The following is a 25,652-nucleotide window of genomic DNA, read 5'->3' as shown; positions in this document are numbered from 1 at the left end:
TAATATCATTTTCTTTTAAGTCCTGGAGAAGAACTACTGCCATTTTAAAATGACCTCATAGCAGTAAAATTGTATTATGTACAAACAAAAACCCATGTCACACTAGCCCATCCATTTTCATCCCACAAAAACGGCCGCAGACATCAAAAACAAGCATTATTTATTACCGACCATATTCCACAGTTATAAGCCAATCATTGATTCCAGCATCACCAAACACACAATCACGCAGTGCAACACTCATCACTCCATTTCTTTCTGCTGCCCTCTGGTACACAAACATGTTGGAGAGCCCCGGGCCAGCAAGAGCCTGTCAGGGAGCAATAGAGATGGCAGTGCCAAAAAATAAATTAATATTCTGTTTACAGTTATGGGATCCCTTTGATGAAGCGCCACCATGACGATTTTCGCACTCTTGCACCTTCGGGAGGACTTGCCGAGACTGGCCCAGACGTGCGGCTTTGGGAAGAGAGACGTACGGACCAAGGAACCAGACAGGAGGCTTGCACGGAGCTCATCTTTGAAATTTAGCTTAAAGCCAGGCTGCTCCGAATGCCGTCCAACAGCAAGGATTTAAGCTGGTCTGTACACAAGCCCAGCAACAGCACAGGACACGTATGGTTTCCTGTTTCAAAACTGTTTGTTAATTATTTGAAATTTATCGTATTAGCATGAATATCTTGCCTGTACAGCAAGATCCATCTTATTCTGCAATAATATGTCCTCACTGTAGTCCACCCAAGTCTTTCCAGAGTACAATATTACATAACATGAGAACGGCTGACAAAACTATATTTTGGCTGAGGATAAGGTCATATAAATCATTACAGAACGTTTTTGTAACAATTTGCCCAATAGGTGTTTGCTAATGTGGACTTTAATAGAAGTGATACTACCAGGTCTACAGAGGCCCTCATTGCAGTCTCGAAAAAACTGCACATGAGCAACAGCCAAGATAACAGACTCTACCGTCTCCTAGTTGGGAAGATAGGGTGTAGAATTACATATTGATCTAAAAACAGACAGAGAAATCAGACACATGTTTCTGGGCATACCAATTCACTCAGAATATATAGTGCAATAAATTGCGTATTGCGACGATTCATGTTAAAATCTCTATATTTCTCATGTGTAGTTGAAATCAGGAGCCAAGGATGAGATTGAAAAGTGGTTATTGGGTGTAGCTGCAAATTGGACCCCCGCCTCTCACTCAGCGCACCAAACAAATGTTTTAGAGGGTTCAGAAAGCATATCATCTCTCCCACCATTTGGGCTTGTTCTATTCTCCCCGCCCTCCAGTCTGCAGAAGCAGGAATGCTTTTACAGCTATCTCCATGGTAACAGGGAAGACCCCCAAGCGTTGCCTGGGCAACCAGTGACCCGGGTGCTCTCTCAGAAAAAGTATTGGAAGGGAAAGTCCTGGCTTGCTTGTGTATTTAAAAAAAAAACTGACGGGCAGCATTCTGTTAATGTGTAGTATGGTTTCGTTGTTTTCCCCTATGGAGGTGAACAAGCTGCGGCTTGTGGGTTATTTAGCCATTTCCTCAGCCACGGCCTTCCCCAATTTATCCTTCAGGTACGCCACCCGCTGCCAGTCGCTTTTCAGCTCTTGCCACTCGAAGTAGGGCACCTGAAGAGGACAAACAAAACAAAACAAGTGTGAACATTTTTACCAATTTCATCCAACTTCACTCTCCATCTTCACTCTCCCCAATACTTCGGACTGTGTTTCGTCCCTTTGAGCAGACTGCACCTTCTTTCCACCATTTTATTGTTCCTGTGGATATTTCAGTATTTTACTTCTTTCCCAACAAATTCCGCACTGGTATTTATTTCAAGAAGTACTCTTGAGAAGTATTCTACATTACTATATTAATGAACTGTCACAGAAATGTTCTGGTACTCTAAGGGGTCATGGGCTCTGAAAGTTTGGGAAGCCCTGCTTATGCTATCTGCTACGTCTGCATATGTGCACTGCAGTCTCTGATACCTGAACATGCAATTCATGACATGGTTATATTCACCTGCCAAAACAAAGCCTGATTCAATATAGATGCAGTCATGCGATCTTTCCTTCTCCTCCTTTTTTAAACTGCATGAATGCTTTCCTTTCTTCTTGATGCACAGAAGTTGTCCACTTATCTCTTTAACAGCTTGCCCTTAAAATAAGGACCGTGTCCCACTCCACTCTTGCACCTTGTACAGGCACCATGTCCCCAGGTTACGAACGAGATCCGTTCCTAAGTCTGTCTTTAGGTCGAATTTGTAGGTAAGTCAGAACAGGTACATACAGGTCTTATTGAGCGCCAGTTAGTCAAATGTTTGTCTTAGTATATAGTATACATTTTACTACATATACTATATATAAGCCGCGCAATGTTTTCATGAGCGTCACAAAGTAGTGCGTGCGTTTGTTATTACGAGCCATTGTATTTAACTCTAATTTTTAATATAATAGGCTTTATGCCGGTCCGTTCGTGAGTACGAGTTGTCCGTAAGTCGGACGTTCTTAACCAGGGGACTGCCTGTACCTGCATTGTTGACTTTTTAAAGCCTGCTTAGCCTGGTGATTGGCCATTTAATCTCCCTGTGCTGGAACCCACGAAAATGTGACGTCAGTAATAATCCTATTCTATTGGACAACAGGGCATGAGAAACATCAATGTATGTCATAGCCTAGATGTCAAGCCTTAAAACATACATTGATCCTTACATGTAACGTATACATGTGACCATGTAGAGAAAAGCACTAGTTTTACCACTTCTCTCATGTCCAGGTATCTCCCATAAGTAACACTTATAAGATGCAAAAAGGGTACTAAAAAGAGTTAACCAATACTTTACCCATAACCTGTCTACACTCAAAAAATAATTCACTGCCTCTACTATGGCTAACTCATCAGTGTGATTAAGTTGAATCATCAAGTAAACTTTTTAAAGTTACTTTTATACTCAAATCGTTTGCAAATTGTGGCTTCAATTTTAGTGTACTGTGTACCAAAGCAGGAATTTAATTTGGGCCTTGATGAATTCACCTTAAGTTCAGTGGATAGCACAGCCACCTCTCACCCAGGTAGACAGGAGTTCAATTCCTGCCTGGTCCTTACAGAGTTCATTAGGTGGATATACATTGTTACAAACTTCAGACAAACTTGTAGTGTGTTACAAACCTACACAGTTGACCAATTAAAAATGTTATTAAGATTTCCATTTATGAAGGAAACCCTCACTGGTTGTAATGAAACTAGCTATGTTAGTCTAACAATTATAAGCTCATAGCATTTACCTAATAATACTCAAAATTCCTCAAAACCTCAATGGAAATGGTTATCTTAATATTTTTGAGTAGAGCGGTGAACTTTTTAGAGTGTACATTTACTGGGCTGGTCACATGTAAATTAATACAAGGCAATCCCTTGTTACAAAACAGAGCTTTTGTTTTGCAAAAGACCAATCGTAACTGAATCCAGGCTAGTCAAAAAAACATCCAGATGGGTAAAGGCAAGGTTGCCATTTACCTGCTGCCCAAAGCCACCAGTGCTGTTATTCCTGTAAGCCTGCCAGGGACGTCAAGCTTACAGGACTGACCTAGATGCTACGTGTTACAGCTTTCATTCTGAGGAGTGCCTCAAAGCTCCACTACTTATGTGATGGACAGACTGGGCCCTCTACCAGACCAGGCCCGGGGCCAGTTTGAGAGCATGCCAGGGACCACAAAACCCTGCACCCTCCCAGAACTGCCAATTGTGCAGCCAAACTGGGAGAAATGCATTGCCATACACTGCATTGGCAGACTTTTGAACAGCATGTCAAGCAGGCCTTGGGCACAAACCAGTCTCCCAAGAGTGATAGAGGGAGAAAGGGAGAGAGAGAGAGAGAGAGCTGCTCATGGTAATATTTGAAGGTCTGAAATACATTTCAGAGGGCTCAGCGAGATGATGCAAGTGCCAATTATAGGAGAAACTTAAAATCCAATTACCCCGTGGTTAATTTGGTCCGGTGGGGAGAGAGATTGACAGTCTCACACTTCCCATGCACCTTGTGTGAGCAGCTCTTCCTGTCTCTTTCTATAAATGTGCTTGCATATTGATAAGGCATGCTGGGATACACAGTACACGCTCTGCAAAGCCCTGCTTCAGCCGAGAGCTGGGACAGTACCTAGTTAACCCCCTCTGTAGCACCCCCTTTTATTAACACAGGCCTGAAAATGACATATCCACAATAAAATCTCTAAAACAACATTATTAGGTATAAAGTCTCAAGAGCGTTTTCGCCGGTGCATAATGTTCTCAGTATGCGCACTGAATGCACTTATGGTTTGTTCACACCGGAGAAACAAATGTGTCTCATTTTATGTAAGCCTAACAACATTGACAGCATTATAAATGCAATTTCAGTCGTCACTACAATTGCTTCCCATTGGCTAACTGTGTACTATGAAGAAGTGAGGCTCTCCTTGTTAAGTCATTGCCTGCACACAGCAGGTCCCATTGGCTATACTGAGGCACTGATTGACCAGTACTGGTCAGAGAACCCTTGTAGGTGGGCCCATCTTGTTCCAGAGAGTATATATAAACCGGAGATAGAAACATTTATTATTTACACAATACTGTCGGCATGTATGCTACGGCGAAATGAACAATGATAATTTCTTAGAAGAATTGCTAGTGAAGAAGTAAACAATGGACATTCTATTGATGTTTCTCTGAGTTAGCAAGTTTGTTGGACTAAAACTTATGATGAATATTGTTTGCAGGACCCTTGCAGCTTTACCGTGTCATCAGTGGACTTTCAAAATGCATAGAATGTAACCTGCTTTGTGAACCTGTTTTGCTTCCACGTGACACAATAAGGAAGCATTGTCACTATAACATTGGCATTGTAAAATAGTTTATAGAGATAGAACCATGGGTTTTAACACTTTCACATGATCTATTGTGCAACCAGATTGTTATGTTGCACCAGACAGACTGGCGAACAAGACTTTTTGTTATACTGGAATGGTGTAATGACAATAAATTGAATTGAAGATTGATTGAAAATTTCACTGTCAAAAATGGAATGAATGCAAATAAACCCGCACCTCAGGGTTAATGAGCCTGGTTATGCACTCAGCGAAAAACACAAGGGTGTGATGGAAGTCTACGAAAATGTGCACCAGATTACTACTCCAGCATCACCACAAGTAACTGGAATGGCACTGGGACCAGGAATGGGATGATCCTGGATGACTTCCTGCTTAGGGAGGGGAAGTCATGTGAATGGATTTCAAAACTTAGATGAGGCCCCTTCACAGCCCATCTGGAGTGTTTCCATGACACCTTGCTCACTGCATACTGCATGTAGTCTTCCCCTGAACAGCACCCTTGCGGATAAAAAAAATGGGTGGGTTCCCAAAATATGGCAGCCTCCACAAACCAACCATTTTGGAGCGTGTCATAGGCTCTGGTGCAGTCTCCTCTCGAGAAATGCTGCCCTGTCATCAGCCAGGGCACCCGGGCTGATCCCGGCTCTGGCGGGAAAGCGGCTTGGCGGGGGATTATCCCGGGGTGTCGGGGATAATCACGGCAGCTCTCAGACGCCCCGACACAGGCAGGCAGGGCTGCTGGGAGTGGGTGGAGAGCTTAAGCAACCGCCACAGAAGGGGGCGAGTGGGAATGAGCGCATGAGAAGAAGGATTAAATGAAAGCGTGATTCGGACCGGGCAGTACAGTGTGACTGAAACTGACATACACTCAGTGGCCACTTTATCAAGTACTCCCACCTACCGGGTAGGGCCACAGTAGGGCAGCAGTTTCTGTGATGCTGGAGCCACCACTCTTGGCACCAACAATCGTACCGTGCTTTATATACTGACTGATTAGCTGTTAGGAGGAGCGGGCTATTTGCGCTGAGAATGGACCTAATAAAGTAGCCACTGAATATACAGTAGATTGGTTCTCTATGACTCCGGTGTGGTTTGTGAAAACAAGCCAAGCTTGCACATGCAAAAAAAGGGCTGGGACACGTATCCATATGTGTCATGAGGAATGGGCTCTTATCTGACCTCTCGGTAATCTTGTGCAAACTTATGAATATGAAGAACCTCAGTGAAAATGTACATGGACCTAAAAACCACACACCAAGTCAAAAACTCTTGCAAGGTAAAACCGCTCATCGAACACTTCCTCACCTCCACAGTAAGGAAGCCGGCCAGCTGCATGTGGCGTCTCTGCATTGCGAAGCGCCCCAGCAGGTCCTTACTTCTGGAATTGTAGTTTGGGAATTCTCCAGCCAGGAACGCAACCCTGCAGACACATCACACATTCAGACCAATGAGGTGCTTTTTTTTGTTTGTTTACTTCTTTTTAATCGGCATCAGACAAGCAACATGACAGTGAGTAACACATGGAGAGGCATACCGCAGACATTTAAGACTCTGGGTGGGATTCAAACGCACAGTCAGCAAGTGGGCATATACAATTCAATCAAACCTGGATTACTCTGGCACAGTATTTTAGGCTGATTCTCTCACCATATTGAGATACAGCAACAGAACAGGGGGTGATATGATGATTTCATATTGCCACCTCACCAGTACAATTTCAGCCATGTTACGTGTATTCATGCAAATCATGGCGATTATTTAATGAAGTTTTCTGAAAACTTACTTGGGGTATGATGGCTCACTTGCTAAAACAGGAAAAGCCACAGTTATCATCCAAACATCTTCAAAACAGATGGGCATATTGTGAACCCCTACTTCTTAGCCAATGAAAAATGAAAATGAGTTCTGAGTCAGCACTGAGTCATTGACACCATGATTTGCATCTAACTGGTCAGGCCGGAGAAAACAAACCAGCCATTTTGTGTGAAATATGCTTGCTTGGGTGACACTTTTCTACCATTATATGTCATTATATATAGCACTTAAGTAACTGCTGGTCCCAGGTCATTGACTTCAACAGCTTGTTTTTACTTAATGCAATATAATATGATATGAGCACTCTGTATGTGGTGATTAATATGCCATCTGTTTATGGTCATGCAGCCCTTAGCATGACAGAATGCGTGAGCCAGAAGCACTCCACAGACATTCAACAGGCAATTGACGGCAAAAGCAGCTTTTAATCAGCATGGTACAGTTTCCTATGGCAGCAATATGTGTTGCCTTATGTGGTTTTCTTCAGGCAACACTTACTGAATGATAACCATTTTAACCAGGTGCAAGCTAAATCATACACTTGGTATGAATTTATGCTATGCTATACTCACTAATCATCATGAAAGTCATCATAATACAGATTACCACAAAATACTTAAACTAATAATTAATTGTGTGGAATACTCCAACCCATTACATGTTTCATAGCAAATTCTTTGTCTGCAGTTGATATATCTTCATTGTGGAAAACGTTTTGATTTATCATGGTCTGTCCCTATTATTTTTACATAGAATAATTACCAGCATACCATACTGTATGACCCAAGCATTATATAAAAAAGTAAGAAACAACTATATTGTTTTTATCACTATGATATTTTCAACATCCACTCTCTAAAATATTTAATTTCTTTCAACTTTTTTTCATTGCGTAGGTTGTATGCCATCAACATTAGTAAAACAGTGGATGTTGGTAAGTTGGAGACAGGTAAACAGATTGTTTGAATGAAACTCAGTTCACTTACCCTTTAAACCTTGTGCCTGGGCACCACATATCATTGCTGACATTTTTGCCTGCAGCCGTGGGCTATGCGTGGCAAATTGTGGTCACTCACTCACTCACGGACGACCTGAGAGGGACGTTTGGTGGGACACATGCGCAGGTGGTGCTTCGTTTAGTAGGACGCACGCGCAGGTGCATCTCCCAAAATCACCACCTCGAACGGCACGAGATTTTTAAGCACAGATCTATCGCCTAACTTTAGCTAACCCTAACGTTAGCGTTTTGCTTACTTTACTTAACCTAGTTAGCGCGTACCACCGATACAGATGTATGGAAACACGCAGGACAACAAATCACGTTACAGAGATGTGGACATGCCATAGCTAGCTAGCTATATATTGTTAGTCAAGTTTTACTCATGACACTTTGTACAGGTGCGCCGTGGGTCTGGACGGTTTCGTGCTTGTTTGGATTTTCCCTCCCTATTAGCAGAAGGCTGATCCTTACGGACATATTGGTTTGATTGAACCTGACAGAAATGATAGCCTTATTTGAATTAACTGCATTTGCCATGAAGTGTGTCTGAATCTAGGAGGTCTGGTTTTATCACAATAACAACCGCAGCCAGCCTTTTGAAAGGGTGGAAATAAATGCACTGTAGTTTGAGCCAGGCCTGGTTTCACTAGAAAAAGGTGAGCGCCCCAGCTACAGGCAGCTTCCGCTCAGCCCAACAGGGAGTCCATTCTAACACCAGGGACAGCTCAAACAGCCACGTATTGGGAGCCGTCCTGGGCCAAATACCTTACCTGAAATACTTTGGCTCTAGACAAGTCCTACCACTTGATGCCATTTTCAAACAAATGTACATTTTCAGCAATATTCAGAAAGTAATTGTTCGATACGACTGCAGTTCGGTTAGTAAGATTTTTTTGGTGGCAATTCTCAGAAATCTGCTGGTATTTCCACTCCTGATCTGATACTTTGAGAGACACTGCAGGTGGGGCCTCACCTTCGGGCCCCCTGGGGCAGCGGGGAGCCCCCTCCACCCACACAGAGGTGAGGAGCTTCTATGGCCAGCAGGTCCATCGGCTTGTTGTCTGAGTCCACAACCAGCTCCCCATCTGACAAGGAACAAGGGAAAATCCAATAAATGTTTTGCTTGTTTTCATGAAAGCATGTTTGCCACAAAATGTGCACAAATCAAGAGGTGCATAAATACAAGTTTTACACTAGGACTCAAAAACAGCAAAAACTCAAGTTAAGTAAATTAATTTCTCTTAATGGCACGAAAACAAGCCTCAAAGTTCTAATATAAAAAAAATGTAAAAAATATATTTGAACTTGGTTCATCTCATCATAAAAAAATGGCTATAATGTAGTCCACAAGAGCCTGATACTATTCTCTTTTGACCTTCACAGGTAAGCCTAAAACATCTCCTTTGCCCCCACCTAATGTCCACCCGTATATTGTGTTGACTCCAGCGCGGCAGGTGCCTCCGCTGCTCTCCGTCAGACTCTGCAGCGCCTCCTTCAGGCTGGTCTGGAGCGGTGTGGATCTGCTTTCCTGGGTTAAGGCTGAAACAGGCCGGCTAAGGACAGCCGAGGCCTCGGAGGGACACAGGTTCTCCAGCTGTGCTGTAGCAGCGATGTGGAGCAGTTTGAGCCGGTAGTTCTCTGTACGAGAGGGGTTTCCACCTGAAACAAACAGCGCACGAAAGAGCCGTAAAGAGAAATGTTAGCGTACATTTTGGGTACTTTATACATAAGTGAGGATATCTATTGACACAAGAAACAAGTCTCCTGCTGCCAATTTCCTGTTTATACAAACAAATCTCAGGTAAAGTCATAGTATTAAAAATATTCCAGTATTCCCCAGTAACCCAGTATATAATACGGCCTTTCCTATTTTTGCTATTCGAAACACACCATGGAAATATAATTATTTCACTCTGGTGTTTGAACTGATTCAGACAAGTGTCAGCAGCAGTCTATAAACACACTTGTGATTGTGCGTAGGAAGGGCATAGTCTGCCAAGCTTTTTACCGAGATTGTTTAATGTCAGTGAATGACAGAGTAATGAGATAATGGGAATTCTTTGACACCCTGTTATCACAATTTTTTCAAATATGACTGTGACCATGACAATTAGTCTATGAGCTCATCATTCCTGTCTCTGGATTTTCTGCATTTGTACACCCACACAGGCAGTCATCAAAATTCAGAAACAGAACTGTCAGCATTATGCCACATAAAACATCCTACATTCCAGGCTTATTTACAAATTCACTAACTTGTAACATTAACCAGCTAGGCAGCTAATGTTAGCAGTGTGCATGCTGGCATGGCAATGGAGAGAATAGAATGCTTTTTGCCAATGAAAATGGCATTTAAAAAAAAATACATTTCAACATCTGAAAACCAAAACATAAATCATCTGTCTAGGTGACAGCATTTACATCAAAGTGGAGGCGAGATAGCTGCTACCACCTAATCCGACATTTCAAGTATCTCTGAGAAACAAAATGTAGGGAAGGAAGCAAAATGTGACAGGGTAGCAATTTTCACACACATATGGAAGAAAAAATGACTAAGCAGGGAAAAAATAACACCACAAAGGTAACATCACAGACACAGAGAGTATGCGTGACTTTTTGTTTTAGACACAATCCTCCTTTGCATTTGTGCCCGTTTTTGAACTTGACCTCTCAAAAGAATGAAATAACCTTCCTTGTTAGCAAGCAAGGGATAATTGGTGATGTGATGCTATTTGGATCCATGGTGTGGTTTGAGAGTTTCTCCCCACAGAAGGCAAGATGGCCCCCCTGTGTATTTAAACCTGTAGGCCAAATAACCGTCATTGTAAATCTACTGCTCGCCAGCCTTGCTCCAGGAAGAGTCCAGTGTCTGAAGGAAGGGGATGGTGATGGGTCAGGAGGAGCAGCTGAAGTATTTCGTTTGAGGAATTAAGTCTATTTACGCTTTGGAGATACTGTAGGTCCACTTTCTTGTGAGGTAGCTGTCCTTGCTAAATTACCTACCAAAACTAATAGGGTGTAGTTACCAATACGATTTTTAAAAAAATGTAACCAATGCATACACACTGCAAAATGATCAAGAAAAGCTGGCAAAACAAAAACCCATTTGGTGTTTTTAGCCAACTAGGTTTTAATGACAATAATCTTGGATTTGCAACTGGGATTAATTTAATAAAATTTGTAAAATATGATTTATTTATTCTTTTACACAGCAACATCTGACCTCGCCTGATAGCACACCAGTGTGCTGCAGCACATTGGTTGAGAAACACTGCTTTAAGACCCAGTGAACACTGACATCTTCTGGTGGGACCTGGGATTGCAAGCTTAATCAACTTCCTGTGAGAGCTCATTGTCCAAATCTATGCTGTTCCTGTCTTCATTATGTTGGGTACAAAAGAAACAGAGAGTAGAACTCAAAAAATGACAATGAGTGCTCTATACCTCTTGACTCAAAATGACAAGAAATCATAATGAAATCACTCATTACTTTATATTAAAATGCCTCCTTATCTTTGCCTACATTGTTTCATATTTTTACAGCTGAATTCTCAAAAAAACTAAGAAACTGAGGCCCAAAACCATGTCCCAGCAGGCTCCAGAACTACAGAAATGTGGGCAGAGAAGAACCTCGACCTCATTCACAACAAATATGGGCAACATATAGCTGGGGATAATGTTGGGTCCCTTACCTGTCAGTTTTCTGTGGAAGATAGGGTCCAGCACAGACTGCAGATACTGGGGCTTTGCTTGCTGCAAAATGCACAGAGACCAGACCAAGTCCGTCTGCAGGTATGGCTCCAGGTCCTTCACAGTTCCCTCCAGGGCCTCATGCACCTGCGGAAAATTTCATTGGCCAAAATCAGCCAACAGCAGACCCATTTCCAGTAGGTTTAGTCTTTGGTAAACCCTTTAAATACGAGGTGAAATACGCCAGATAGACCAGACGCCAGCAACTAAGATATGTATATTTAGAACTTTCTTTTTGTCCCCCTTGCTCTCCAATACCCAGCAAGAATCTTAATACGCCTGATTGACATCTAGGATGGGGGTATTACTGACTAAAAAATAAATAAATGTAACTGATCCACAAATAAATGCAGTTTATCCAGAAATAAATGGAGCTGATCCACAAATAAAGGCAGGTGATCCACAATTAAAAGCAACTGATCCACAACAAATAAAAGTAGCCGGTTCACAAATAAATATAGTCAATCAACAAAAAACATAGCTGTTTCACATTTGTGCATCGCTTGTGGCTTACTGTAGGCCCTGCACAAACACTCATTTTAAAACATAACCATAGACAGTGCTAGTGTCATTATAGTGCTGACGACACATTGGTGAACTAAAACTTCACAAAGACAATGAAGAGGTTTCACTGGGACCAAGGTTTGAAGGCTTCTGTCGTTGATTAGCAGCATTTATTTGTGGATCTGCAGAATGTATTTATTTATTTATTTTTGAGACAATAACACCCCCATACATCTAGTGCTGTCAGCAAAATATCCTTACGTGCATTGGGAATTGTTTTAAATCTTTGCACCTGACTGAATGTACTGTTCCCTCACAAAACACAAACTCAGCTATGCCTTAACAATCAATGTATTTCTTTCATAATCTATTTTTTTCTCCCAAGGTCCAATTATTTTTGCACAAAGGTTGGTGGAATAATTGCAATGTTGGTCCCTTGTGGCAGAAAGTGGACGCGGCAGGAAAGCGTCGATTTAACTTTTTGAACGACGTTGCATCTTCCAAACGATATGCCTCTCTGTGTGAATGCCCCAGGATCGGCCCCCCCTCTCTCAGCAGGCACACCCAAAGCCTCCCCACAGTCACCTTGCCGTAGAACTCCTCGGCCTTGCTGGGCTGGAAGTTGAGTCGCGCGAGAGACAGCAGCAGGCTGCAGACCTGCATGGTGCTGTATTTCTGGCTATTCTCCAAATAGTGCTGCGGGTTCACAAGAGCAGACGTCAGTAAACAATATTTCTGTGACAACCCCATTACAGATATTAAAGGCATGTTGTGTTGGCAGTCGTTAAAACATTAAAACAGCTCAAGGTAATAGCATACAACTTTAATTTATGCAACATGCATAAAGTGCTGGTCCTCTCACCAATTTTTATCCTAGTAGTCAGTGGGGGCAAATTAGTCTGATTTACAATGCAAGAAAAAGGTATGAAAACTGGATTTTTGCCTTAAGGGCATTTAAAAAAATTGTAAAGAGTCAGCAAGTGTGAGACAAACAGGAAATAAGATTTGGGTCGAATGCATTCTGAAAGCAATTCAATAAATCCACATGGAATGTCTTGAGATATCTCTACATAAATACTCGATGGTCCCTCTAACCCATAGAATATTGCGTCTTTGGAACCAGGAAATTCCTAAATCCGTGTTTAACACCAATTAACTTGCATTCTGATAAAAATCCCTTTTTGTCACAATATGCCTCAGGATAATAGTAAAATACAAGTATGTTGCTCATAGTTTTATTATGATACTTGTAACAGAAGCAGGATGAAATAAACTACAAATAATGCTTTGGCGTTCTGTTCAAAATGCATTTTTGCCACACAGGCTAATAATACTAATAATAAAAAACCACATGAGCGATTTCTGTTTTATTTGCTCACATTGCAAAATCTACAATGGCGTAAAAAGACTTTTCAGGCAAGCCTCTGAAAAAGTAGGTAGGTTTTTTCTGCGTCAACAATATGCAGAATCCTGACATTATACAAGCAGAACCCTCCCCAGAAGACTACTCCAAAAACAGACACATTGCTGATTTGGACAAGTTTGCACACCCTATATTTTAAAAAATACTTAACGGAATATACTTGACTCAAACTTCAGTTTTATTCCTATGGACGGATAAAAAATTGGACTGATTCTAGGATATGAGTCTGTGAACACTGACTCAAAAATGAATGGTAACAATTCTGTAAAATTGTATTGCAGAGGACAGATGGGGGAGGGGTGTGGGGACACAGTAGAGGGTACAAACCTCGGTGAAGCACTCGAACAGGGGAAGGTGTAGCCACTTGAGGTAAGCGAAGGACTTTGCGCAGCGCATGACATCACTGGAGCTAAGCTCCGCCTTTCTGGGCAGGAGCTCTGCTGCGATTCGTTGAAACACCTGGGTCTGCTTGAAGTTTAGCTTTCCTGACAAACAGAAGGATGGATGGAACAGAAGACAGACAGGGGGTAAGTCTCTCTACACCCAGAATTAAACCTGCTATGTGAACTACAGCTACACACATTTTAACATACTACTGCAGAAACGCAAAGCTCATTCTAATTTCTTTCCAAATCAGTCAATCCAGTTACTGATGTGTATGCAAACCTCTTCCAAAAATGAACTGGATATTGGATTTTATAATACGTTTAAATGACAATGGAAAAAACTTCTTACTTAAAATGAGTTTCACCCTGATTTGTTTCTGTTGCTAAGCAAACTGACATGTGTGCATAGCCTTCATCATCATACTGACAGTTGCTTTAAGAATGAGCCACTTATGTATTCATCATCAAAGACCGAATGGTGGGCAGCGCACAATCTTACATGCTCAAATGACTTGAAACAAACAGCCGAGTGTCATAACTGCTAAACATCTAAAAGCATCTTTCAAGTGTCTGCCATCGCAATTCATTTTTTCCCCATTTAGTCTTAGTGTAACTGCAGCCATCATACATTCATCACTGATCTCAGAGAGGGAGGGATGCAAAACACTGTGTATTTCTTATTATTTTTTAAACTGCCGTAGGATTGTAAATTATAATCTCTGGCAGGGCCATATTAATGTGAGCCGTTACAATGTGCAGAATATTGCCATTATCAAAAGCTTACACGGTAATATCCGAACCGAGCAGAGAGATAACATTGGGTGTGTTTGCCCAGGAGTCGAGGCTGTTAAGATCCACGCATCCCAGCCCATAGAGAGTTGCTGTAATGACGACTGTGTGCAGCGCACTTACAGGTGCAAGGTAAAAATAACCTCAATGACGAGGAGAAACGGCGCCACATTGCACTCGCTCCCAAATGTGATGATCCGTAGTGCAGGCACACATGGCGCAAACTATAAATCATCACATTTGGGCTCAATTGCAGTGTTCAGGAACCATTTCTCATCCAGTTAAAATAACAGTAAACACTTTGGCGAGTTGAATAAAGAAAATCCAAAAAATGGATATCAAGGCACACCTTCTTTAAACTATTTTTTAACCTTCAAATATCACTTATCATAGCATGTATTATACTTGAAACCTTGAAATTTTCAGGAAGGAACTCAAAGCCGATGTCCCCGAGCGGCACTAGCATTGAAATTCTGGGTGCATTTCAAGGACATTAAATCATCCTACATTATTCTTTTGCGAAGCAGAAACCCTTATCCAGAAACGTGTGTGGCTAATAATTTTTAAACATACTAATCATTTACACAGATAGACGTTTAGGGAGGTAAATGGCTAAGGCTAGCTCAAGGGTACAAGGACTGTGCCAAACAGAGATTTAAACCTGCAAACTCAGAGTTACAGGCTAAACTGCTTAACCACTACAATGTTGCATGCTTGAATGTGGCAGATTCTCCTCTGAACTAAGCAGGTGTAAAGTCTAATGGCTAGCCCATTCTCTAGAAAAAAAACTATACTATACAAGAAAACTAAAGCCCTATTACCCCTCTACAATGGCCAGTTGATTCCCCGGTTTACATTTTGCCATATAGAAAATATCTATAGTAGAAATATTTACATATTGTTCTATGTCTAAAATGGTACTAGACAAAACAATCTACTGAGTCACAGACTAATCTACTAAGAGCCCTCACCACAGGCAAAAGCAACGTCCAAAAGCAGGGGCGTGTTCAGCTCCGTGGACGGCTTCTGCTGGAGGTGGTAGGACAGCGCGCGCAGCAGGGGCACCGAGCGTCGGCCCTGGGACGCCAGCGACAGCGCCACCCTTCGGATGTCCTCCGCGTTAAACTTCTCTGCAAGCTCCAGAGCCTGTGGGTGGAGGTGGGGGTGGGGGACGGTAGAGAGAGAAACAGAGAGAGAGGCACTGATTAGATATACCTCAGGTCGTGAAAGTAGGCAAATGATCATATGGTCATATATTCATATTTGTGCCAAAGAAGTTGCTACGTCAGCATGGTAATATCTCATTTGAAAATACTAGCCAGGGCTATTCCAGGGCCATGTCAATTTATAACACTGAATTTTCCCAAGCACACAGTAAATAAGGTGATCTCCCCAAACTGGACTACACTCCTCCCAAATATCTGGTCACAGCCTATTCTAAAATTCTAGCCTAGGTTTTCTAGACTAGGCCATTGCGAATGGTGTGCTTTCAAAACTGTTAAAACCTACACAAAGCACTTTAACACTGACACATTTAATCATTAATTATATTATTAATTAATCGCAAAGTTTATTAAATACTACCATTCAACATTAATACATTTTAAAACAGTCTCAGCCTGTATAATGCTATTTCTACCTCTAGCCACAATAACCACTACAGACGCTAAACACATGCATCAGTGACACTGAAAGGTGAGCAGCAGTTTGGGGACATGAAGGCAACTTCTGACAACCCAGCTCATCTTGCAGCACCGTTGATTAATAAATGCATGTGTTGAGAAATGCACTAAAACGTGCATTTCGCTGTGCACAACAAACGACTGTTCTTTTCTTTTCATTATGCTGTTCCATCAGAAGTAGACTATTTTATATTCATCCCATTAGGCAATCATGAAGCTTGGAAATAATTTTTTGTATTTTATCACTGGAAATTGCAACTCTTTTCAGTTGAGTGCTCACTTATTAGTGCGACCGTCTTCACTGTGGTAACATGGGTTCTCGATGACTTACCAACAAATGAGGAAAGACAAAATCTTCCGATTACCATTTGTCAATGCACCCCCTTTCTGTCAGCCAACGTTTAGCTGACAGCCACATGCTTGGCATCATATAAACCCCTCAGCGGGCAGGCCTGTGGTGCTCGTAGGCCTCACCTTGTCCTCCAGCTTGTCCATCAGCGAGGGAGAGAGGTGCCCTGCCCGGGCCATCAGCACGCTGGCCGTGCGGGCGTCGGCCAGCTCCGTCCAGCGCAGCTCCAGCTGTTTCAGCACGTTGTTCTGGAGCTCCTGCTCCTGCGAGCCAGGCCTGGAGCTGGCCCAGTCTGCCAGGAAGGCCAGCTGCCTGTAGGTGAAGCGCCGCACCCGCCAGAGGGCCTCCGTCTGCAGTGTGTGCATCACCACCGCCCCCGGGGCCACGCCCAGCTGGGACAGCGATCGCAGGAGGGACACCAGATTGCCGTTCCACACCGTTGCGACCTTTTGGGGGCGGGGGGTGGAGACCGTGTCAGGAGGCATTAAGGATCAGGACTAGGTGGATGCAAACGCATACCACAGTTGCTGTATGGAGCATGCAAACCCCATTTAACAATGGTTTTAATTATCACAGACTTCATCTGCTGCCCCCTTCTGAGCATGTGAGTTTCAGAAAACCGTTCATCCTTCATAATCACACAGCAACAAGTGCAGGAGCCAATCCAATCAACTGGGCAAAAGGCCCAAATCCTACACTTGAAGGACAAAGCAAGTGCTTACCGTGACTCACCCACCATCCACAACCATAGCATGTGTACATAATTCACACACACCTTAAACAGCAGATTTTCTTTAACCCAAGGACCATTCAAAAATGTTTCGCAAACTGCAGCCACAAATTTGGCACAGATCCTATTATTTAAATGTTTTAATGTGTCCTCATTTATTCTTCCTATATTTGGCACTGGCAACAGAGCCCCTCGGGTCTCCACTGCGCCACCTGCAGGCCGTACAAGGAACGGTGGAGCTGAAGCGCCTACACTCATTCACTCAAAAGCAAGTGACCACTTCTTCCAAGACAGGTACCAAGGGAGTGCCAATCGGAACAAAGGTAGGCTACATCCCTCACTGATGAGAACCAGCAGACTTTTGCCTGTCTTGAGAGGGACTAACGCATCAAGTAATGTCAAGAGCCCTGGCTGCCTAGAACCTATCCTACCCTTGGTAGCGAAAAGTCACCTGTTGACTCGGGACTCCGGGTCATAGTTGGATTATGATACAAAGCAGGCCTGAACTTGTAATGTCTGGACTACAAGGCTCAGCCTATTATAGTGGAGAGACACTCAAAGAGCTAGCACAGTTTTACACAGGTTTTACATGAGGCTTGTAAAATGTATTGACTCACACCTGAGAATCAAATGTTTTAAACATAAAGACAGCTGTATGTAAACTACAATTAAACTACAATTAGGTATGGCGACCTGAAGGGGTCAGCATACCTATCACCTGTCATCTCAATACAGTATTATTATTTTTGCTGCACTACTCTGTTGTCCACCTTACCTCAGAGGAAACCTTGCTCAGCATGTCCAGCAGCCTGTGATCATGTAGAAGATCTTTGCAGTCCAAGCCACCCTTTTCCACTGAGAGCTTTGTCAGCCTGATGATGCCGATGGCAGCCTGGTTGGCACCGCCGCCCCTGTCTGCCCACAACTGCAAGACGTCCTCAGGGCTGCCGGCCTTTCCAACAAGTTGTTCTAACTCCGTTTGCTTCACCGACAGGTCCTTATCGTCCTCCTTGATCAGGCTGTGGCCCTCACACATCGCCCGCCACTGGGAATGCAGCTGCAGCCCCAAGGACTGAACACGCGCTGACTCCTCCGGGGCGAGCCGAGGAGAAAGGTGGGCAGCTGCTGAAGAGGCACCGATAGGGCACCGTGTCGCCAGGAGGCGGGCCCAACGGCCCAGGAGTCTGGTGGTCATCTGGAACGTTGCGGCTGCAGGTAGCACTGATCTCACAAGCTGAAAGCCAACGCCAACATCTCACAGGACCTGGACACTAAAGCACAAACGTATGGCATTCAGGACACCACAAACAACCGCGCTACACTGGTCTATGGTCTTGACATATTCCTTCACAGAACCTATCAGATCACATGTGTAGTAGTTATCTGTAACGTTACATCGTTAAAATATCAAGTTAAAATATCAATCCCTGACAGTGCGTACTTATATTAATCGATTATATTAACCGATTCTTCATAGAATAATGCAATACGTGTAACGTCGGTAAGTGGAGGCTAGCTAGCTGATGTTTCTCAACGAACTCAATTATCTAGCTAGCAAGTTAACTTCCACCCGGAAACAAGAAACGACTATCTTTAATCAACGGTATGCAGAATGGCAAGAAAGTCACTAAATCTTTAATTTGGTCGACAGCAGACACTGAGCAACCCTACTATTTCCCATTTAACGTGACAAGATATTCTCTGAACCCATCAACGTTATAAGATATTCTCTGAACCCATCATCGTCAAGCGCGAATGCTGACCTTGTCGGTAGCACTCAATAGACATAGCATTTTTGTGTAACGTGGAAAAATGTAGCCATGTGTCAATGACTGTTGACAGCTTTTACAGATAATTACACTTCTTGTGTTATATGTAGGTAGTTATCCTTAAGGGCAAGGTACTTAAGTTAATATTCAAACTCACCCTATTAGGCTATTCCAGCAGTACATGCAGCCGACATTCACATGCGAGGTACACGGAGGTTCTGGTAGCAGGAGTCGCTTCAAATCTACGTCATTATTGCACGCTGGTCACGTGGTCACGCATCAAGCTAGGTAGATAGACTCTTGATACGTTTTTCTACCTTTAATGCTTGGTACGTGGTCGTTGAAACGGATCTTAAATATGGCAGGGGTCTTAGTAAATACAGTAAGTCATTCAGTAATTTAATTATCATAGTATTAGCCTAGATGCAACCTACATCAATCCCGATTAAAACGGTCAATCTACTTAGAGGCTCATAAACAAGAAAACATATAATGTAATATGTTGTCAATGCTCAGTAAATGACAGAAACGTTTTTATAAAATGTTTTTGCTGGTAGCTACACATTGCTAAGTAGAATATTTTAGCGATTTTTTTCCCATATTTGCACGTTTCCTCGGTTTCCACAACTGCCATTGAATATTACGCCACTTCACATTAACAGTAGTGCCCTCCTGTCACATTAACCTGCAAACTTTGGATTGATAGGTTCATATCCATTGCAACAAACTGGCAGGGTGTTCTGTTCTCTTTCATATCATACTCATATCACGATGAGCATAATCTCAATGATCCGTACCCTAGCGAGATGCATATGACAGTGGTTTAATGCAGCATGGAGTGGGGAGATTGGGTGGGTTTGGGTTTTGTTCAAGGCACTGAGTCACTGAGAGTTGAAGCAGTGAATAGCATTATATTCATACCAGCCCAGGATGTGTCACTTGTGATTCTTTGCTAGTTGGATTTGGCTGTAATCAATCTACAGTTTGTGGGCTTTAGAGGTCAGTGGAGCTTAGCCCACCTTTGTGAACCTGAATAATACGCAGTGCACTGACTTGGATGAATTCTGGGACATCCTTTGTTTGTTATGCTTTATAGCACATCGAGACGATTCCATGTGTACATACCAAATTAAAATAATGTCTCCAAGTTCTAATTAAAATTCTGGATGTGCTGATTTACCTGTCTGCATATATTTATCTCTTGTTTTTGAGTGGCATGTACCCACTTCAAGTTTGGCTGCCCACTCATGCAGTTACTTTCTATAGCCACAAGATGGCGGCATTGAAATAAAAACAAAAACTGATGCGCTCAAATTCATGCCACGCGCAGCTAAATGCTAACATTTCAATTTCTAAAGTCGTACAGTATGCAATAGGGTGAATACGTGAATAAGAAATTTATGTTTAGTTCTATAGTAGAACAGATGTTATTTTGAAATTATGGACTTGAAAAGAAAGACGAGCACACATATGTTTAAGCTATAAGATCTCAATTTCAGCAATTTCAACATTTTGAAATAATAGAAAATGACCAGACCTAAAAGTGACCATACCTTTGTCAAATTATATGAAATGCTTCAACCCTACCATTGATTTTGACTTGTATTCAGAACAAAATTATTTTAAAAAAGGCTTAAACATTTATGCTAATTAGGTAGTGGTAATAAGAATTGGCAAACCAATGTCAAATACTCATCATTTTTATAGTTTAAGTTTAGCGATAAATATAGAGAATACGTTATTCCTACACATTCCTATTGTAAATACAGCCATTTTAGAATTTTAATTTGCAAAACCCACCCTTCAATGTAAACTAAAACAGACTTATTATACTTGATTGCTTCTAATAATTCTCAGTTTAAAATAAGGGCACATTTCTCATATGTGTTTGACTTTTAGCAGATGAAAGAAAAAAAAAACTTTATAGCTTAAAAGGCCAAGATGTTCAATAAAATTACTAATCCCTTTAAAGTAATTAAGTCTCCAGTGGAGGCCAGAGTCGATGTTTAATATTAGCCTTAGTGACCTGCAGCTTCTTTGTGTTCAAATTAAATTATCTCCACATTCATTCGAAAAACACTTGAGGGTTATCTATTGGGAGTGTATAAATAAACATTTGTAACATTCCTTGTCTGAGCCTGAATATTGCAGAATATAAATAATAATAATAATATTTGAACTTGGTGGTTCAGATTTCTTTCATGATTTGAAGCAGAAAATGAAACAAAATAAAATGAGCCTAAATGTCAAAATCAGAACAATATGTAAGCTCAGTTAAAATTGAGTTTTTTCTGAGCAAATTTTCATATTTGGGCTAAGTTACTTTATTGGCGTTACACCAACATTATTCCATGATGGAATACTGGCCGGGCATCACATTTTCAGTGTTAATGCTTTTGCACATCATAGTTTGGCATGTTCAAGAATGACTGAAATCAGCTCACTAAGATTTTATGCATCTGTGTGTGTGTGCATGTGTGTGTGTGTGCGTGTGTGTGTGTGTGTGTGCAGGCGTGTGTGTGTGTGAAAAAGTTTAATACAGTATAACTTGAAAGATTTGAAATTTAGCTAATTTTACATTAAACCATTACTTGGAATGATTACATGCATTACTCTAGCTTTATTTTCCAAACAGGCATTACATTACATTGCATTTATTTGGCAGACGCTTTTATCCAAAGCAACGTACAATAAGTGCATGCCGACGATCAATGGAACAACTACAAAACAGGTCCAACAAGATACAATACTCATCATGTGACAGTTATTCATAGCCATGAACATATTAAGTCCAGTTCGCACAGTAAACATAGGCTAGGTTAGAAAGTTATGGAACTACCAGGCATTGCAACGAGCTACAACATAAAGGTAATGATACAAGCGCAATATAAGTGCTGGATGGAGGTACAAGTGTAACACGAAAGTGCTACAGGAACAAATTAAAAGTATACAAGTAATAAGAGCGATTCTAGATTGGGAGTGCCCTGCAGAGTAGCGATAGTTATTCCAGGTACGGGCTGAAGAGATGTGTCTTCAGACCATGGTGGAAAATGGTCAATGACTGAGTGGTTTGTAGAGAAACAGGGAGTTCGTTCCACCACTGGGGAGCTAGGGTGGTAGGAACGAGTGAGTGCCATTCATCCAGATGGCAGGGAGTGCAAGTCACCCTGCTGCAACAGAGCGGAGTGGTTAAGCTGGGGACTGAATCATGTCCTGTAAGTAGGCGGGGCTGTCCTGTAGGCTGCAGTGTAGGCAAGGGTCAGGACTTTGAACCTGATCCTGGCAGCGACCAATAGCCAGTGGAGTAACCTCAGCAGGAGAATGACAGGCTCTCATCTCATATTGTTGCAGTACTGTACATTGTTTAGTAAGTTAATAACTAATAGTCAAACAAGCAGTCAAGGGTGGTCTGATAACATTTTTAACAGTGCTCAAAAGATGCAACATTGCAACATAATAATATGGTGCATAAGAACACCCTGACTGTAGTTGAGAACTGCTGGCAAAAAATAGCTCCATGTTTGCATTGTCAAGATGAAAATAAAAAAAAAAGTTAATGTTACCCGCTATGCATGCAGTTTACTGAGAAACTATTGCCCAACAAAGTTAGGGATTAATTTAGTCATAAATAACATGGCAACAGTGAGGGAACATTGCAAGTGGAGCAGCAGTCTGAAGATGTGCTGTTGGCTTCTGGCTACTGAGCTCAACTTAAACCACTCAACTACTAGAAGCTATGTGATTTAAAAACGCATTAATCAATGTGTCCAGCAATGCACTAAATATGTGTTCTGTTGTACAAGAGAAAGTACTGTTATTATCCTTTCATTGCCACTCGCCTGGAAACTTGATTCCAACTCTCTGATTGTAGATGGACCCATCATGGAGTTATAGATTGAGTGGGCCATTTATGTTTTGTCAGTATGAAATTAGAAAGTGTTACAAATGTGCAAAGATGTCACTATCTGTATCTGTGTGTGTTCAACCAACACAATTATGTGAAACCAAAACTATCTAAACCTGAAATAGGTATAGCTTAAAACAAGACAAAATGGCAGTTTTCTGGCACTGCAATTTTATTTGCACTAATACATGATTAATCAGGAAGTAAAACAATAGATCATTTATTTTTAAAGCTATATTTTTTACAGACACCACTAACCCAGATGATGTAAATGACTAGCCTTTATATACAAGTTGCCACTGCTTTTTACTACTACTACTACTAGTACTACTACTAATAATAATAATAAATAGCACTTTTTCCTCAATCCAAAGACACTTTATAATATACAAAATTAAAACAAGATAACACAAAACAGAAATTACGAATACAGCAATTAGACAATACAACAGTAAAATACGATGAAGGAAGATAGTGAGAGATGCAAGTTGGCAAGGAGAGAAAGATAGGCATTGGTGTGTGAGAGTGTAAGAATCTAATGATACAGTTTTGAATACATGAGTTGTGAGACAGGAGGTGAACGGATGACTGAGTCTGAGTTTCGGACAGATGGGGGAAGTGAGTTCCAGAGTCTGGGTGCTATTTGAGAGAGGGCTCTGTCACCAAATCTACGGAGGTTGGATGGGGCAGCGAGGAGATTTGCAGTGGATGACCTGAGGAACCGAGGGAGGTTGGTGGGGATGGAGGAGTTCAGAAAGGTAGGATGGGGCCAGATTATGTAGGGCTTTCAAGGTTAGCAGGAGGATTTTATAGCCGATTCTTTGTTTAATTGGGAGCCAGTGGAGGTCACGGAGAAATGGGGGTGATGTGATTCCAGGACTTTGTGTTGGTGAGGAGACAGGCAGCAGAGTTTTGGACCATTTGCAGTTTGTGGAGGGATTTCAAGCTAATGCCAGGCTGGAGAGCGTTGCAGCAGTCGAGCGAACTGTGGATGAATTTTGCCATGTCATAAATAACATGGCAATGCATTACTGGACACATTGCATTAATCAATGTGTCTGCCAATGCACTAAATATGTTTTCTGATGTACAAGAGAAAGTACTGTGTGGAGTTAAGTATCACTCTCAAACTGCCTGTGTTAGCACTGTGTGGAGTTAAGCATCACTCTCAAACTGCCTGTGTTAGCACTGTGTGGAGTTAAGTATCACTCCCAAGCTGCCTGTGCTGGCACTGTGTGGAGTTAAGCATCACTCTCAAACTCCCTGTGGTAGCACTGTGTGGGACGTATGTTTCAGTTGCACAGTCTCTTTCCACGCTCTACCCTGGTTACTGCTCACAGGCTTGGTTGGGAACAGTTACCCACTGGAGTTAATCATGTGACTCTCTCCCCTCCACCCCAGCTGTCTGTACATTCTCCCACTGCGCCCCGGAGTCTTCTGAGGCTGCCAGTCATCCCGCCCCAAATGAACGCGGCCTGCTCACTTTCTCCAGCGAGCCGGCGCACGCTTAATCCCAGACGGTGTGGCCGCTTGTCAGGGACCCAGGGGCCCCAAACGACAACTAAAACTCCTCTAAGCCACTATCCTTCATCTCCCTGGTCTCCCCAGTTGAAAGCCAGTTTAACACAGCTTCACCTACAGTCATACAGCGACGCGTCAAGCATATCATCTAATTTCCCGATGAAAATTTCCACAATATTTGGGTCTCGGACATCTAAATTAATTTTAACAACCAGCACAGGGATTGTAAACTGTAAAACATGCTCGGTCTGGAGGAATTTGCATGATGACTAAAGCCTGGCTGTGAGCATGCGGGACCTCGCTGAGCTTTCAGTTCCCCAATAAAGGTAATGACATGGAAATCTGAGTGGATGTTTTCGGTGAGCGGCCGCCAGCGACTCACGTCCCTCGAAGCGAAGCATTCTCGAACACGACAATTTATGCACGGTTTGGCAAAAACGATTGCGTTCGCTTTGTGAAAGTAAGTCTCTTTGGTCAGTAGGAAAATGTAAAATCGTTAGGCTCATGTTTCAAACACATGAAAAAAAATATGTCTATGAAAAAAAAATCCTTGCATAATGTGAAGACAGTTGTTATAATTAGTATTTTTTTTTAATTGATATTGAATATCGCAGCCGTGGGCCCTTTAAGGCCGAGTGTTAAAGCCTTCCGGTCTGATGCACCACCTCCTCTATCATCTGCATCTGCCCTCCATTTTCTCCTCGCTCACACGTTCCGTTATCTCTCGACTTCTGCTGATTCAGGTGGACGACCTGCCCTCAGGATCACACCCCCTTCTGCATCTTACAAACAATCTGTCCTTCCCGGCTTTCCTTACGCGCGTGCCTCTTCCCTCTATTATATCTCCCTTTCCTTTGGGCAATTTTGCGGTAACCTCCGAACTGACACACGTCACGTCGACCTAACTTATCTCACTTAATTTGTCAGGTCTGAATTGGCTGGTGACACTGCTACACACAGCGTGGGAGTGGGGGTGGGGCGGGGTCTAGGGCTAAAAGAGCCCCATCTCTTTTTGTCCCAACATCTTAGTCGCTGCTCGGTTTCTGGTGTTTTATGATATTATTTCAGTTTTACTGTACGTTTTCAGTCGGCCCAGACAGTTTTTATGTGCAATGATGGATATTTTAAATTTTCACAGAAGGTTCTGAGGACCTGGCTGGCAG

At 42.3% G+C, this 25,652-nt stretch overlaps 1 protein-coding gene across 1 annotated transcript; it reads right to left on the bottom strand.

Annotated features, from left to right (window-relative positions):
• Nucleotides 1-143: 143 nt before the first annotated feature.
• Nucleotides 144-19,369, bottom strand: tbrg4 (transforming growth factor beta regulator 4). The gene is made up of 11 exons (XM_064339528.1): nucleotides 19,222-19,369; nucleotides 18,071-18,566; nucleotides 16,691-17,011; nucleotides 15,506-15,680; nucleotides 13,687-13,844; nucleotides 12,522-12,632; nucleotides 11,375-11,519; nucleotides 9,096-9,341; nucleotides 8,656-8,767; nucleotides 6,173-6,287; nucleotides 144-1,630 (listed from the first exon to the last, which is right to left on the bottom strand). The coding sequence occupies exons 2-11, from the start codon at nucleotides 18,488-18,490 to the stop codon at nucleotides 1,529-1,531; spliced, it is 1,905 nt and encodes a 634-aa protein (XP_064195598.1). The 5' UTR covers nucleotides 18,491-18,566; nucleotides 19,222-19,369; the 3' UTR covers nucleotides 144-1,528.
• Nucleotides 19,370-25,652: the final 6,283 nt, after the last annotated feature.

Source organism: Anguilla rostrata, chromosome 1, assembly GCF_018555375.3.
Source record: "Anguilla rostrata isolate EN2019 chromosome 1, ASM1855537v3, whole genome shotgun sequence".
NCBI classification, from domain to species: domain Eukaryota; kingdom Metazoa; phylum Chordata; class Actinopteri; order Anguilliformes; family Anguillidae; genus Anguilla; species Anguilla rostrata.
This window is presented reverse-complemented; position numbering and strand designations above follow the sequence as displayed.

Excerpts from the sequence above, each read along its gene's own strand:
- tbrg4 (XM_064339528.1), bottom strand. The coding sequence starts at position 18,490 with ATGACCACCAGACTCCTGGGCCGTTGGGCCCGCCTCCTGGCGACACGG. Across the intron at positions 12,633-13,686 it reads TGTTCGAGTGCTTCACCGAG|CACTATTTGGAGAATAGCCA; the intron begins GTTTGTACCCTC and ends GTGAACCCGCAG. Across the intron at positions 1,631-6,172 it reads CCGGCTTCCTTACTGTGGAG|GTGCCCTACTTCGAGTGGCA; the intron begins GTGAGGAAGTGT and ends TGTCCTCTTCAG.